Source organism: Ruditapes philippinarum, unplaced genomic scaffold, assembly GCF_026571515.1.
Source record: "Ruditapes philippinarum isolate M1 unplaced genomic scaffold, ASM2657151v2 ctg2044_1_1_1_1, whole genome shotgun sequence".
Lineage (NCBI taxonomy): Eukaryota > Metazoa > Mollusca > Bivalvia > Venerida > Veneridae > Ruditapes > Ruditapes philippinarum.
The window spans coordinates 94962-113458 of record NW_026863766.1 but is presented as its reverse complement, the minus strand read 5'-3'; the positions used below and the strand labels follow the sequence as shown (position 1 = coordinate 113458).

The following is an 18497-nucleotide window of genomic DNA, read 5'->3' as shown; positions in this document are numbered from 1 at the left end:
TCATTCACTCCAATTTCAAAATAATATGATAATCTTACCATATACCCCTTAAAGTGAGTAAATATGCTGGACCGTGAATTCATATCTGTTTATATGAAGAAATTCTGTTGTGAAAAAATATAATTTACATGTAAGGTGAATAAATTTCTAATCAGATAATTAACAGCAAAACAATATTGAATGGTAGTCTTATTTTGACTGTATTGCTCGTTACTGGAATGTTGAATCCTTCTTCATGGAGAGCTTCCTTGAAAAAAAAACAAATTCAATTTATATAGTAAACCAAATGTTAAATTTCTAATCAGATAATTTAACAGCAAAAACAATATGAATGGTAGTCTTATTTTGACTGTATTGCTGTGTTACTGGAATGTTGAATCCTTCTTCATTGAGAGCTTCCTTGAAAAAAACAAATTCAATTTATATGTAACCAAATGTTTTAAAAAAAACATCTGGATACAAATCCAATCAAAAGTAAAATCATAGTATTTAGTATGTCTAAAAAATATATTAAACGTTACTAACATGTTTTGATTTAAGCAGGTAAAAACGAAAAATAATTCAAAACTGTATGATGTTGTATTAGCAAAAATAAATCTTATTGACGATGTCTAACTGTTTGAAAATACTCCAAAAGTCAAATTAAATATCTTAAATGAGAACATTTTACATAAACGCATTTACATTTTTATTGATTGATACTGTTGTTTTCACCAATTGCCTCTTATAGTTTGCAAAATAATACGATTAGGTCTTGAGTATGATATTTACTATTTTCATGATAATACTTAACATACTTGATAAAATAAATTTCATTTTCTATTGCATGCAGTGATGATTGATATCTTTTTACGATTGCATATTTGTATGACGATTTATATATAGAATTGGACCGCTACTGATTATTTTGTAAAAATAAAACCTTTGTATTATATGTTTATGTATATGTACTCACAGGCATTTGCCTTTTATTCAATAAAAATTATTCATTTAGCACAAGTTTACGTGTTGGTTAAGCCTAATAAACGATAAAATGGGCTTAACCTTGAAATGAACACACTGGAAGACTTTTTGCGTTTGTAATAAATCATTTTAGATGGAATTCCCCCGAGAACACCGCTATTAAATTGTTTTATGATATCAAGGCAGTGTTTTTATTGATTATAAAGCCCTGCTACACATTTTGCAAAAGTTCTTGAATACAAAGCTTTTTCAGGGCATCGAGTGAACTCTATAAAATGAGAATATTGTTCGTTTTAGAAATTTCTGGAAAAAATGTTATCCCTCGGAAGCAGTAAAACAGCAAATTTACATTGAAATTGCAGACTCGGTTTGCTTGAGTTGGTACATGTAAAGACTTTAAAATCGATTTTAAACATAATAAATAAATTGATGTAATATTTTGGATTAATATGAACTGATAATGCATTTGATTCTTGGTCTGGTGTAATGTGTAACTGCAAATATCTTTATAAACAAACACAGGATGCAGAATGCATGAAACTGGTTTAATGATAATATTTATAAGCAATTCATAGTAAAATAAACATTCAACAGTAAAATAAGGGTGGACAATTTTCTGAATATACTATGAATGTAAGTTATAAAATTTAAGATTGGTTGAAAAGAAAGTTTTGATTATTACTAATTATTCAATTATATAATATAATGTAACGCTACCGAAGAAAATCTGTCGGAAATAAAATAGAAACCACTTTTACTTATTAATTAGAGGTAAATACTTGGTTGCTGCTCGCCATAATGCAATAATGGCAATCGTATCCAAAATGTTCTTCGGGCCTGAGGCCCTCAGGCAATTATGCATATCTTCGGACCATTATCGCCTATTGGCGAGCTGCAACCAAGTATTTGCAGCAACGTCTTGAATACCTTTGCCGGAAATACGGCTTTAAGACATTGCCGCTAATCTTTGTTGTCGCCCTTAGTTGTCAATGTAAATATATATCTGTCTCTGAACATGATAACACAAAATAAATAAAAGAATGTTGTTGTTTTTTTTGTATAAATTGATAAATACTCTTTATATTTATTTGTGAGAATAACGTTTAGTGCCAGTTTTCTATGCATTTGTGTACTTTCAAGAATGGTTCTGATGTCAAGTCACAAACTAAGCTTTAAATGCCCCCAATATTTTTTCTACCATCAATCTAAAATCATTTTCGGAATTTCTTAGAGTCATGTTTTGAACACAGGGACCCAGCACAGTGTTGGGATAGTGTAAAAAAGTAATTCTAAAAAAATATATATACCTTATATATAATATATAGACAAGGGGTTGAACTCGCCAAATCGGCCGATTGTCACTAGTCCAGTACAAGTCAAAATTACACAGTCATTTTTACGTAAATCATATAAAGCTATATATCAAATTGCAGGTAAATGACATCACTAGACGTTGACAATAACATTATTGTCCCCACTTAAACCGTTTTTTGAACAAACAAACCGATATTTCAGATGGAAAATCGTATTTTTGCTAGGTCGGACACGACCGTGTAACCAGTCCCTACTCAATTTTCTACGTGTAAAAACGCAATTCCAAACAACGACAGTGTATCATCTCGCAATAAATCGATAAAACACATTCAAAGAAACAACTTACCGCTAAAATATTGATCCAAAACCAATCAATTACAGGTAACATTCGGTTTTTTTTGTCACTCTTCCGTGAAAATAAACAGCTGAAGACATGTTTCTTGTCCGAGATAAATACTCGGCTCCGGTTGTAAGACGCCTTTTGATTGGACGATTCTGTGTCCCAGCTCAGCTATCTATTTCAATGCTGAATTCGGGTTCCATGGCACGTGAATTTTAGCGCTAATTTTGAAAGTCCGTAATTATTTTGGTGAAAACAACTTATTTTTTCAGCTTTTCAACAATTCGTTCCTGATTCATAGCGAAAATGCTTGTAAACTGGTAAGATTGTATGTTCCGTGGAAATAATGACATTAAAAGTACTTGACACATTAAATTTACACAAGAATTGTCCATTGTTTACATTGCATTTCAAAGGATTCTATGCAGGATTCTATGCATATACATGTATATATGGCCTATATCAATATAAATAACAGTGTGGAAAGTTGGAAACTCCTTTTTTAGGTATACTATTCAAAGAACCCATTTAGTGGCGTCCCCATGATAAAGTTTATTCATATAAGCTGGTATCTCCATAGCTACTAAAAGGATTGGATTGAAAGTTCATATGCTGTGATTATCTAACATGATTGATACCAGTACCATAACTCTGATTTGCTTTTTTGCATATTTATGCCCCTTTTTCGACTTAGAAATTATTGGGTAAGTTTTTGCGTGTAAGCTGGTATCTCCATAACTACTGAAGAGAGTGGATTGAAACTTCACTTATTCTCTGTGATTATGTTACATGATTTTGAAAAGTCCTATAACTGATTTGTGTTTTGGCATAAGCTGGTATCTCCATGACTCCGAAGGAAATGGATTGAAACTTCATATGCTTCTTCCTTGTAATTATCTAAAATGATTGGTACAAGAACCTTAACTCTGGTTTGCTTTTTTGCATAATTAAGCAACTTATACAACTTAAAAATGTTTAAGTTTTCGCGTGTAAGCTGGTATTTCAATAACTTCTCAAGGGTTTGTACCTTTTTTGAGACAATTTCATGTATTCATATAGGTAAGCATTATTATATTATGTAAAAATTTGGATAAGTTATAGAGTTTTTTCAATACAATTTTCAATCACATTCGGGACAGTTCCATTCAGTTCCTTCCTTTGAATATTTTTCCATTTTTTTTGCATTATGCAAACCAGCACATTTTCTGTGAAACCAATAATTACAAGAATCAAATAGAATCCATTGATTTCCTTCTGACTTTTGACATTTTTTACAGAGATCACTTGTCAAACTTGATGACCCTGGTTGGGGTTCAGGCTCTGGACTGGGTTGAACAGTTACTGTGGGTTGTACTTCAGTAGTTGACTCCACTAATTGTATTGTTTCTGTAGAAGTTTCAGTAGCCTTTTTTTCTGCTTTGTATGCTCCGAAGATTTTGACACTTTTATTTGCTTCCTGTGAGCCATTGTTTTCATAATATGAAAAGCTCCTTTGATATCTCGGCAGAACTGGGCAAATAAAACCATAAAATATTTATTAATAATTTCATTGTATATGCTGCATATCTGGGCAGTTGTAAGTACCAAAGAGTCGACAAGTTCTGTTAATATCATATGTTCTTGGTTTAAAGAAAATTCTTCTACTGTCTCCTCTTTCAATTTATTAATAACCATATGTGAAAATTGTTCAAATAAACCTTTTTCACTAAGCACATGCTCCAAACAATTGTTAAACATTGATTTGCCATATTTTATCAAATTTTCATTTATTAGCTTTGCCAAACACAAATCAGTTAAAGTCAAGAAAAATTTGAACATACTATCCGTTACATTGGTAAGACCACGTTTTACATTTTGTTTTCTTTCAGTGTCTATGAGGGAGTCTGGTTCAGATGTCACCTGATGTAAATAATGTTCTTCTTCTTTGAAAGAGTTAAGAATAAGAAGAGTATTTTTAGCTTCTTTAAATTTTGTTTGTGATGTTTTAGATTTAGTAAACATATTAGATTGTAATACTTGCACATATTTTTTTCTTAGCTTTGCTACACAGTAACCTGCAACATAGCGAATTCTTGACCGGGAAGCATCTGTAACAAACCTTCTATTAACATTCATTCCTTGTGTTTGTAGTAATTCAAGTCTTTGTGTTAGTATAAAGTCTCTAATATATTCCACAATCATGTAACAAACCATTTTGTGTTCTTCTTCAAACAAATTATCTGTTCCCATATTAAATAAGCTGAGACAATCCATTGTATATTGGACATCAAGTGTATATTCATACATTTTTTTAAAAAAAATTGCCAATACACTCTCTGGTATAGAAGTACCAGGTTGAAAACTGTCCATATTTAATTCTTTGAAAATATTTGAACATGTTAAGAATAATCTTTTTACAAAAGTCACTAGTTTTAGGTTTTCAGGATGAAGTTGTGATAATATATAAGATTACATTTTGGCTGAGAAGTTCCAAATGGTTTTTTGAAAGCAATTTCTGCAAGCATATTCTTCATGATGAATCTATTGTGAATTTCAAACTGTAATACCTCTTGTTCATCACTATCAATTGAAGCAAGTATATCATTGAAGTCATCCTCAAGTTCCATTTCTTCGCTAGTAGTGTCTAAGAGAATACTTGTGCTTGTTGCTTTCACTGGTGTTGGTATTAGCAGTTGCTCTGTTTCATTACTGGAATGAATATATAATGAACATAAGATATTGTAATTAATAAAGAACTAATAATTGAATTGTATCAATATCTATGTATTGTTGCTCTGGTAATTATATTTGTGAAATATCAAATATGCTGCATTTGTCATTAAAAATGGTACCAAAAATTTTGTAATATTTCAAATCCATATCATTTTTGAGAAATACTACTGATCTTTTTAACTGAACCATAGCTTATATAACATGAAGATTTATCCCCAGAAATAATGTATACATAGTTTGATTCAATTTTTGTCAGCCAAATTGACAATATCAGCTGAATTTGAATTCATGGTTTAGATTACCAGAGCATCAATGCATGTAATTATGCATGCTTTTTTTAACTATCTGATTATGATTTCTATGTATTATTAATCTATTAAAGGTGTATAAAGCTATACATAATCTGCCTATATTTAACAAAATCATTATTTGAATGTAATAAAAGTAGTAAAATGTAAACACAGTGCATTTTGACTTCCATACAAAAAAAATTAATAATAACTATGCCAAAACAGCAAAAGGTGGTTCAAAACAGCAAAAAAAAATGTTAGTTATTTTTTGGACCTAATATTACACACACAAAAAAATTCTTAAAATGAAAAGCATTTCTACAGCATAATGTGCCTTTAAAGAAAATAACTTTTGGCGAATAGCTAAGGAAATAACATCTACCATATCATATCTTAAGTTAAAAATGCACTGTATTTGCATGAAACATCTGGAGGCATGTTGTGTATAGCTATATTTTATACAGGTGAAAGTTATTTCATATTGTGACATGCTTAACTAAAATATGACAAATATACATGTATAATTTTTTTAAAATTCTATTTATGTCTTCTGAATAAATAAAGGTTTCAGGAATATAAAATGCTCTTTTCAGATGAAGATTGTTAATATATAAATGTATGACAATATAGAAATTATTTACAAACTGGTTTAAATCCAGTTAAACTACAATGTACAACCATTTATACTGAATTCAGATAGGAAAAAAATATGAATTTCTAATGTATTTCTTATAGTTACTTTACAGGGTATGCTATTTTTGATATAAACAATTTTTCTCCACTTTAAACATGGTCAAACAGTTAAACCTGTGTAATGCAGTTGATGAAGTTAATCTGTGGGTCAATTCCTACATTCATTAAAAAAAAGTTTAAAGGCACATAATGCTTTGGAAATGAAAGAGTTTTTACTAAATATATAGAAAGAGAAATCAGGTGTTTCATAAGATTGATATTAATGGTTTTTGAGAAGCCTTATCACCCATATTGTCATAAAAGTATTTACATTTAAATAAAGTAGTATTTTGATTTATATGCATATTGGCCAATGAATGACATTTTATAAACTATAATAGGACGCAAGAAATGAAAAACTTTGTGAGAATTAAAAAAGCATTTCCGGAGCATGATGGGCCTTTAAAATTGCTACTATACATAACAATTTGAAATACAGAAATGCAAAACTTAATGTTACTACATGTATTCCCATATAATTGTGTTTAATTCAAATGAACGCTATCACAGGTTCAACTGTATTTTGTTATGGTGTATAAAAAAATCAACATCTAATTTTTTACTCAATTATTTGATAGGATTCTGTCAAGACTGACACCTGTCCCAGATGGAGAAGTAGACATAAATATGCTCTTGGACACTTTCAAGTTTGAATGTCTAGAATCTGGAAAAGGCTCTTCAATACCTGGCTCAATGATATTTGTGGAACATTTGAAAGCTTTAATTCAAGGTGTTAAAAATGTAAGAAAAAAGGTTGGCACACAACTCAAGACATATTACAGAGGTCTTTGCATTGACCCTATTGATACATGTTCTGTATCTGATTTAAGATGCACAACTACATGTATTACTAAATGTCAACCAGACAATTATTATATAAAGAAGATAAGCCCTGAAGAGATTATTTGTGAAATACAAAGTGGCTACTTAAGTTATGGTAATGGTGTAACAAAATCAATAACTTTACATATGAATGGCATGTGGGAACTTGAAATTGCAGGGAAAAAAGTCAATTTATCCAAAGCATATATTGATGGAACATTTCATGCAAGTGAAAAGGGTATAAAAGTAGTTTTTTCCATTGTTGACAAGATTCAACTTTGCTGCGGCCTAGAAATTACCAAGTCCATAAATGTAAGCCGATACCATAACTCTAGACTTGTGGAAAAGACCTGATAATACAGCTGTCAGATCAATGAGGTCTGTAATGTGTGAGAAGGTAATTTCCTTAAATAGCCATACATTTGTTTGTAGAACCTGTCAGAAAATGACCTTTTCTCAGTCTGACAATAAAGAAAACCAGCCTGAACCACATGCTCCTGGTCCTGAGTCCCTAATCAAGCAAGTGAGGAATCTTTTTCCACGAGCAGATGAAAATATGATAGAATTACTTGTTGAACAAGCCAAAAATGTTGGCAGACACCCAAAAGGTCGCAGATGGTCAAAGAAATTTATTGGTGTATGCATGCAAATGTATAACAGAAGTCCTCATTGCTATGGCCTCTTATATTCAAGCAAGTTATTAGTACTACCATCACAATCACTGCTAATATTATATAAAAATGCTATAAAGCAAAAACCAGGATTTGAAGATGTTGTTTTCCAATGGATGTATGCTGAGGCAAACAGGCAAAATATACCAGAGGGTGAGAGATATGGGGGTGTCATATTTGATGAAATGGCCATTCAAACTGATATTCAGATTGATAAATATGGTGATGTTGTTGAAATATCTGGTTTTACTGATTATGGGAAGGAGGGAGACACCTGCCATGCTTTAAAACAAGGGTCTAAAGAAAAGAAATTAGGCAAATATGCACTCCAATTACTTTTCCTTGGAATTGGTTTTAGTTTTCCATTGGCATATTTTATAACCAACTGTGTACAGGCATCTGAGCTATTTAGTATTTTCTGGAAAGCAGTCTACTTATTCAGATCAGCAGGATTTACAGTTCTTTATACCTGTATGGATGGGGCTCAAGCTAACCGTTCATTAATGCACATGTGCTTGGGAGATAAGTCACATAGTTATATAGCAAGAAGTCCTTGCACATCAAATGACATAATATTTTTAATGGACTTTTTACATGTGGTAAAAAAACTGAGAAACAACATTCTTAAAAGTGGAATTCATCCAAAAAGTACAAGAATTCTAACTTTACCAAGTTCTTACACTATCCAGTGGCAAATGTTTATTGACTTTTTCAACTGGGACCAGCAAAATGCTCTACAAACTCATAAAAAATTATCTAGAGAACATTTTCATCTTGATTCACAATTGAAAATGCGAAATCGTTTAGCAGAAGATGTGTTAAATTCTGAAATGTTGCATTCAATGAAATTGTATCAAAAGAATCTCGGTCAAAAAGGTGAAGTATTAAATGGAGTTATAGAACTGCTTGAAAATACATCAAAATTAATTGATATTTTTCGTGATATGAGACCTGTTAAAGTGTTAGATGATAACAGACTTGGAACTTTACATGCTGTTGCTGAATGGTTTTTCCAAGTGGGACAATTTAGTTATGAATAGCACGGAAATTTCAGAAAAAAAAAAAGGAAAAAACTCTTATCTCAACAATGCGCAGAAGATGTACAGTCATGTATTTTGGGTTTTTATTGCACTTTGCAGAGCAGTGCTAAATAAATCATCTATAATGTATATCACTCCAGGACTGGTCAACTCTGATGTTATCGAGAATGTTTTCAACCAGCAGAGATCCACTTATCATGGAGCAAATTCAAATCCTAGTGCACTACAGTATCAGCGAGCAATAAATAGTATTCTTGTAGGCCAAAACATGGTCTCAAAAAATCAAATGCTGCCACTAATGCAAGAGTCAAATATGAACCATGCCATTTAAATTTAAACCAGCCTTTACGAAAAAGGCCATCAATAAGCTGTACTTCAAGTGATGTAAAGGTCATCCGACTGTAATTAAATATAAATATGACATCTAGGACAATTTGTGAAGTTTCATAAAAATCTGGAATAGAGATGATCCCACGGAAGCAATGAAAACAACAAAACTATAATCATAAAAAGCAGACAGTTTGATTTGAGTATGTTTATGAGAGATAATGTAAAAGTGACACTAACATTTTGGATACTGATCCTGCTGAAATATGATAATTAAACAAGATCAACATGGAAAGGCGGCGTTCAATTAGTTCAACCCCCAAACAACCCAGCAACAAGGAGCCCTGGAGGACCCCAAACAAAACAGGACAGGGTGCAAGGCAGAGCACAGACAGGATAATCACAAAAATGATACTTAAGGAAATTAAAGACAAGAAATAATTGATTGATTAATAGGTCCACAAAGAAATTTTAACAAGGCCTTATGACACCCCCATACTCTCTGGAAAAGAGGAGATCCTTCGAGAGCAATGAAAACAAATTTAAACTAAAACCCGTCTTGGGACAGCAGGCTGCACTTTTCTCGGTGCTGGACAGTTAAATAAAAGCAACATAGAAATTAATTAGTGTACTCAACATTTAACATACTGGAATCAATAAGTGTGAAGATCCAGAATAACATTACTACATTGTAAAAGTGAACAGTAACAAAAAGTTAAATCAAGGAGTTCTCAAATGAATTATTCAGTAATAATCCATGCAAGAATACTAGATTTTGGACAACAAATGTCATCTAGAAAAAATGGTATTGCTGGAAGTTAAATAAGCACAACTCCAGTGGTTGAGCAAGTGTTTTGCCAGTGATGACACTAAGGTGAGTAAGACAAAAGTACTTTCCATTAAATAATCAAGCTAAATATGTATCATAACATTAGGAAGAAACAATTCTTTCATTGCTTGGATTGGTTGTGATTCTTATTAACTTGAAAACATTATCACCTTATCATTCTACAACAGCTAAAGTCTTCAATCATTCCATTGCTTTTCATATCCGAAATCTGTTTGATAGCAGCAGGTGGGCTAAATATGTACCTCGGGTGAAAATTGATTACACGCAACCCCTTTGAAGACTTAACCCTAGAAATCGCAACCCCTAGCTGACCTGTCTTAAATATATCATTGCAGTCCGCTTCAAGCCTGAAAAATATGTATTTTGTATGTAATAAATAGAAAACCATGCTCTTAGTTATATTAATCTCACTATTTTACTTTACATGAGGAAGATGCAATATTTCCATTGTCTATTTCAAATGACTTATTATTGTTTTTTATTACTAATAAAAATTTAAATATTGAGTTCAATTATATAAGATAGTAACAGTTACTAATGTATACAGACAGTACTGTTTGGAAGTAAAATACATTTAGGAAAATATTTTTATGAACTACATGTATATTTACCAAGGCAATGTCATCCCCTGTGCTTTATGAATTGTTAATGCAAATGCTGGTTTTACAGGAAACTGCATTCTGCTTGCAATATCTGAATTTGTCCTTGGATCAAACACTGTTCAATGAAAATAAAAATAACAACATTTTTTACTTTTTTGAAAAAAACATGTATGTGCACAAACCAATTACTAATTACTTTAGACTAGCATGTATGTGTTTTAAACATATGTTATTACTGATTTAAATATTAAAACAGAAAAGGCTCTGACATGAAATATTAGTTTTACCTGTAAATGACTCTTTATGCAATGTTTGTGTCTTTTGTAAACTGGGAAAGTACACTGCCAGTTTTGTCTCAGTAGCATACTTCAATATTCCTCTCAACCCATTCACAAGTGTGTCACTTAAATTTCGCAGCAAAATCACTGGACATTCAAGCTTCAACCATAATGTTTTAGGCACTGTCAAAGATTTCAGTTCTGCTGCATTCCCATTGTATGTTGCTTTGAATTCAAACAAGTCTCCAGGAGAATTCAGTAAACACTGATGATTGTACGTATCCACTAATAAATTGGTTGAAAATAATTTAAGGCTGCCACCCGGTAAAGATTTATTGACACTGTTCATAAATTCTATGACACATTCAGTTAAATTGCCTTGATATATATCAGATATAACTTTAACAAAAAGTTCCTCATCCTGCCGCACATTTTGAGTTAATGTTACTGTATGAGAGAAACAAGTTTGAAAGAACTCACTTAAGAAACAATATGTGCCATCGTCATTGTACCTTTTGTTCGGTACAGGTGGGAGCTGAAAAAAGTCACCACTGAATATAATTTGAATTCCTCCAAATATTTTACATGGATTTTTAATTTGACAGACCTTTTTTATGGACTCGAATGTACGTTTACTTATCATAGAACATTCATCTACTATTAATACATCTGTTGTCATAATTGCATCAATAATCTTGTCACACTTGGCATTGTTTTTCAATACTGACACAATTTCATTCGGATCATGCCTTCCATCATCTATCCCAGTGAATTTGTGTATTGTCATTGGTTTTAAATGGGTGGGGTACACTGCACATGCTATGCCCGTGCTGCATGTCAGTTTCACTTGTTTACCTTTTTCATTCAATTCCTTACAAATTTCAGTAATAGGATGGCTTTTACCCGTCCCAGCCGATCCTAATAAAAGAAGGGTGTGTCCAGCACTTGCAATGCTTAAAGCATCCCTTTGTTTTTGGTTTAAAGACAATTTTATTTACGTTTTCGTAAACCAGCAATGTACATTTGTTTACATTTACATTTATCTGATACTTATACCATTTTTCTATTGCAGCTTCGTAGAAACCTACCTTGCAGGACAGGGAACCAGAAATCAACCAATGAAATTATCCGTTGCAAATCGGTCACGTGATAACCACTGGATGCGGATTACCCTCGGATTACAACTTTCATTTTTACGTACAAGAAATTAGTTGTTTTCAGCTGTTATAAAACATTTTGAAAATCAATATTTAGCGGTAAGTTGTTTCTTTGAATGTGTTTTATCGATTTATTGCGGGATGATACACTGTCGTTGTTTGGAATTGCGTTTTTACACGTAGAAAATTGAGTCGGGACTGGTTACACGGTCGTGTCCGACCTAGCAAAAATACGATTTTCCATCTGAAATATCGGTTTGTTGTTCAAAAACGGTTTAAGTGGGGACAATAATGTTATTGTCAACGTCTAGTGATGTCATTTACCTGCAATTTGATATAAAGCTTTATATGATTTACGTAAAAATGACTTTGTAATTTTGACATGTACTGGACTAGTGACAATCGGCCGATTTGGCGAGTTCAACCCCTTGTCTATATATTATATATAAGGTATATATTTTTTTTTAGAATTACTTTTTTACACTATCCCAACACTGTGCTAAGTCCCTGTGGTTTTGAATTTGGTAGAGTTACTGAATTTTTCCTTGAATTTATAATTACAGTCGACTCCGCTTATAACGAACTCAATGGGACATAAAAATACCGTTCGTTATATCCGAAGTTTGCTAAAAGCGAAAAAAACAACTACTTTCCTTGATTTGTGTGGGCGGGCAAATTTGCCGGGAAAAAGCCATATCCGTCACCGGTTCATGTATGTATGTTCATGTTTAGGTTTCGACATTGTGTGAAACGGTTCAATTTGTAGTTTGAAGTTAATGTAAGAATGTTTTAAATAAAAGTATGCATAACATCAAATTTGTCATAAACATTACCATATGGTTTAATATGTATGTTATGTTAAAACACACCTAAAAACCTGAGATAGATGAATTGTTTGACAAAAGAAATTAAAGAAATATTACCCTGTTAACACTATGAGGGAGTATTATCAAATCTACAAGTCCATTTTCGTATTTATCTATATCTTATATATCCACCAGAAGTCTACGAGTAATGTGATTCGAGGAATAAACCTACGATAAAAATGAATAGAAATATTTTATTCAAATTGTGTATGGAGGACGTAAACGTAGACACATTTATAATGAGTTCAATGTAAGAATATTAGTAGAATTGAAGTCATATGTTTTTTTTACGTTAAACGTTATCACATGACTGGCTACTTAATTCATTTCATCATTTATAAAAGCAGGTCAGATAAAATAGCTAATGCGCTTCTGAAAAGTCATATGAATTGATTTTTTATCACATGCAATTAAATCAAGTTTAATTTAATTTTTGATAAAAAATTCATTACGCAATTGCAAGAAGGAAATAATTTCTCATCTTTTAAACTTTTTTTTCCTGTATTTCTGCCTTGTCATACATTTTAAATGTCTTGTAATCTTCAGAGTTTGCTTCTCGTCAGCTAATTTAGTTGCAAAAATAAGCAAACAAATGTCAGAATGTAATGCGCTGTTAATTTAAATGTATAACTTGAGTGTAATATTACAGATGTATCTTTGTTTGATATTAACAATGTATCATTTGTGTTATATTACCAATGTACCATTTAAGACTAATGTTTATTAAAATTTAAGAAAGTAACACAATCTTACCTGGCATTCGAGAGCAGACCCATCTGATACCTCTTCTCAGGTTATTTCTTGAATAGAAAACTTTTCAAGAAACACAGGCGTCTGTAATAAATAAATAAAATAAATAAATTAAAACATAATTATATCACGTAAGAATGTTTCCTGTTTTCGATTTCTTTTTTGTTTTGCATTAATGCCATTAGCTTTTACATGGCGGTTTTTATGTATTTTTAAAAGCCTGCAAAAGCCAACGTCGTTTTATGTTATTCATCTCTACTTTAAATTTTGGTTTTACAACCAACAGATTTAAAATCTTGAGAATCTATTCTGCTGTCATGAATTTAATCATGTTACTGATTTTCGAAAAGTTTATTTGATAAAATTTACTCACCCTTGATTTATTTATTGTTTTATTGCTGTATTTAAATGTTCTACCGGGTACTAGAAATGCCTTCACATTGTAGTAGACCAGCAATTTTGAGATCACCTGCCTAAAAATGGAGATAAATAGTAAAAAGTTTAAACATTTTTAGCTGATAATTTTATGTCAAATTGTTTGTATGCCGACTACGGCTATAATAATAAACATACAATATAGGAATTATCATATGTAAATTTTGTATCAGTCATCTTTATTACCTTTCCATCTTCAAAATTGTTAGGCTCGCAAATAAAATCCAAATTAGAATACAAGACTGAAATATGCTAACACAGTGACATTGGGGAATCAGTTGAATAAGTTGTCTATAGGCGGGATATATATGTTTCACTGAAGTCACCTATGCAACAGCAAGAAAGCTACGCAACAGCATCAGTAAGTTAAATCATAACAAATATTTGATATATATGAATAAACGCACAATGGAATGTCACGTTAACTTTACCTCAATAATAATCACATTTAAAGCGTTGTCTGAAAACTGTAGTTGTACGTTGAATCGTCCTGTGGGTTGTAAGGTGTGGCATACCTTGGAGCCATCATTTCTTCCGGGTTCAAATCGTGCATCATTACCGATGTGTCGGGTAATCCTATCCCTGGTGGTCTCTGTAACGAATAAAAATAGTGAACACTATCACAAACTGGTCCTTTAAAATGAAAAATATATATTTACAAGATTTTTGGATTATTATGTTTGCATAACATTTAAAATCTCGATATTGTTTTTTTTTTATAATACAGAAAAGAAATCATTTTATTATACGCGTTTAAATATATTTAACCTCTAATCTGGTCTAATGAATTGATAAACTATTAATGTCTTTTTCTTTGATTCAATTGTTAGATATTAGATAGATAGATATTTATTCAGGTTAAAACACATATACATGTATACATAATACAAACACTTAAGCATTTTATATAAAACGGATGACACAATTGTAATAAAATATTTCGGAAGTTTGTCAAACATAGATATCACAGAAGGCTCATTAAATAATAAAATATTATAACTAAAAACAAAATCTAAATCTCTTTCCTTCCTATGACTAGATATCAAATTACTAGTTTAATAAAATGTGAGGACGTAAGTGGAAACATGTATAGAGTAGTGTGCAATAACCTCGGATTGCCCATGAAAGCCCGAAGGCTTATTTCCAATGGGGTCCTTGGATATATACTTACTATGATATATTACTATAATATACAATATAAAACACAAAAACATTGAAAATACAAAACTTTGGAAACTGGAAGATGTCATTTACGTAAAATATCAAACTTTAGTATTTCCATTAACTTTGCTAAAAGGAAAACAATAAAAATGAGATCAATTTCTAGTCATACTAGTGGATTTAATTATGATTTCCTAACCTAACTGTTCTAGTAAATGGGCCTTCACTGAGCTTTTGAAATCTCCTATCTTATCAATTTTTTTATGCATGTTGGCAAGGAATTCCAATCATTAATTGCTTTTTGAAAAAAAGTTACATTATCTTTCCCATAACTTCTTGGGACCCTAAAATTGTACTGATTCGACCGAGTTGAATAAGAATGAATGTCTCTAACAGGTATAGACTTTTCTATCATATATGAAGGGCACTGGTTATTAACAATTTTAAAAACATGATTAAGATGTAATTGCTTATTTCTGTTTTCTACATTTAGTAAAGACATATTAGCAAGAATATCATTATTGACACTATCTCTAGGTCTCATACCGTGTATAAATCTAACAATTTTATTTTGACAAATTTGAAGCTTATTTCTAAAACACTTGTTCAGGCTCAGGTACCAAGAAGAACATGCATAATCAAGGTGACATTGTAATAGTGCTGAGCATAAATATTTTGTAGTCCTAAAATCTAAAGCATTTGCTTGCCTATACAAAATCTTAAGACGTGAATTCACCTTTGTAAGAATACAATTAATAATAGATTCACCTGACAAAGAATCATCAATATTTAAACCTAGATATTTAACAGATTTTGTGGATTCAATAGTATGTCCATTACAAACAATTTTAAACTCTTTAACTTGTTTCAGTTTACGTTTGGAACCAAACATAAGACATTCAGTCTTTCCTAGATGAAGTGACAATTTGTTATCTACAAGCCAAGATGAACAAGACTCTAGTGTTTGTCCAAGTTTTTGAGAAATAATACTTGGATTTTTGTGAGCAAAAGAATTGCACTGTCATCGGCATATAGAATAAGTTTACATTCTTGATCTATACTAATTCTCATGTCATTTACATAGCACAAAATAAAAGAGGACCCAGGATGCTGCCCTGGGGAACCCCACATGTAACAGGCATGTAAACTGATAAAATATGTTTATACTTACATTCTCATTGTTAAATTGATATGATGGAGACACTCCTTGTTACACAAACGCAAATAATGAAAAAAAAAGTACAACGATATATTTCTTTTGATCAAATGAAATTTTCAAAAAAGAAATTATTTACGCTACTGTATTTCAAATGTTTAATAATATAATTTTTGTACTTTAAGTTTAAAGTCTAAACGGCTTCATTTGATCGATAACAACACTATATTTCTATGTTTACATCAATCTGAGTAAACCATTTGATGGCGTTTAATAAATCTTACCAATTTCGGCCTTTTTCTCTGATATGGCGGTGCTACCGCGTTACGAGTATGATCCAAAACATTTAATGGCCTGACTACAAGTGACGACAGAAAAACCCGTCTTCCATCTGGTCGAGGTCGACCTGTATACAACAATATTATGTGTCAAAATTGTAATGTTACTGGCGAAACTGATCAATTATAAAGCATGATATTTTTATGTTAGTGATTTGAATAGCAACATTTTTTTCGTCTGTAGTAGCAAACATTTTCTTTTATTTCGGAACTATATCTGGAGTTATTTCGTTTAATTTTCAACAAGTTTGGTAAGGATGTACAAATATCTCAAAAGTCTTGCATAAGAACTGCGCACACAGGTATACTCTAACGGAGAAGAAAAAATGCATTGACGGGTAGATTTTTTTTAATAAGCATAACTCGGGGCTCAATATAAAATAGCTTTATGTAATGACGGCCCCGGTAATTTTATCATCAAAAATAACTGTCAAACGATATCGCACTAGCACGTAAAAGCATGACACAAGAATGCTTAATACTGATAGGGAACGCGATAATACCAATTTTGACATTTACTTTTTATGTTAGTATAGTGCAAATGTACCTATATACTTGTGCATTTATATCTATAGAAGAACGCGGAAAAACTCGGGCCCGGGCTTTAAATGCGTGCTCGTGATTCTGCAGTTGGAAATGCACGAAAAAAGGTGCATTTACCCTTTTGTCATGAATACATTTATTTGATATTCACTTGAAAACGATGTATTATTAATTACACTGACTGCAAACAATATGCTTAGCATTTAAAGATAATGATTAGTTTAAACGCACAATCGTTTCAGAAAACTATAAAAGTCGTGTAACATACCTGGTACTGGTGGTTGCTTTACTGAAAGTAGAAAAATAATGTATATATATATATAAATATATAAAATATCAAATATATAATTCAACAAAAAAAAAGATTACTTTGCAATTTTCAGTAATTTCAAAACGTTTGTTATGAGTTAAGCTTCACTTGCCTAGTTTTTATATAAGCGTGTTTTTACGCAAAAAATGTTTGTATAAAATTTATTTCTTACTTTCAGGAATGAAAATAGCTGTCGGCCGACGAATTTCTGCAAGTGAATGACTCCTTCGGTATGGTTGTGGTCGTTTACGTTTTTTCTCATGTTCTTGCATGTCAGCAGGTTCTTCTAAACTTGACCTCCGGTTTTCTGGTGGTAGCTCTTCCTCTAGCGTGTACATCTCGTCCATTTCTAATGTTTCAGAGTCTGACAAATCTAAAGAATAAATACATTATTTTAAAATCTCAAGACTTGACTCCGGAAAACTCTTGACTTAGTCTGATATGCATTACAGTATATTTGTAACTTCATTTATAACCACTTTATTAATCATCGCTTTATTGACAATCCAATGTCTACGAACACAATCAAAGTCTATCAAGAGCCTTACTTGTCAAGTAAATATTTTGCAAATAATGTTATAAATAGATAGTCGGGAAATCGAACCCAGGCGGCCCTATTTATTGTCAAATGCTCTATCAATTTAACCGGACATCTCAAAATTTCAATCAACAATTATGTTTTTATAAATCACTTTTGGTCACTCTAGCTTCTAAAACAGGATGCTTGACAAGCTTGTGCTCGATGAATATATAATTATTAAGATGGCTTTTATCTGTAAAAGTTTAAAAACTGCTTTGTATATGTTCTCTTAATTCATATATTGATATTAAAGAAAAGCT

General features: G+C 31.5%; 1 protein-coding gene across 1 annotated transcript; it reads right to left on the bottom strand.

The window, feature by feature from the left end:
- Window positions 1-4655: 4655 nt before the first annotated feature.
- On the bottom strand, window positions 4656-18255 carry LOC132723272 (uncharacterized). The gene is made up of 9 exons (XM_060707946.1): window positions 17830-18255; window positions 17616-17636; window positions 16751-16872; window positions 14629-14741; window positions 14132-14187; window positions 10951-11859; window positions 10673-10778; window positions 10211-10408; window positions 4656-5305 (listed from the first exon to the last, which is right to left on the bottom strand). The coding sequence occupies exons 1-9, from the start codon at window positions 18002-18004 to the stop codon at window positions 5029-5031; spliced, it is 1977 nt and encodes a 658-aa protein (XP_060563929.1). The 5' UTR covers window positions 18005-18255; the 3' UTR covers window positions 4656-5028.
- Between the last annotated feature and the right edge of the window lie 242 nt (window positions 18256-18497).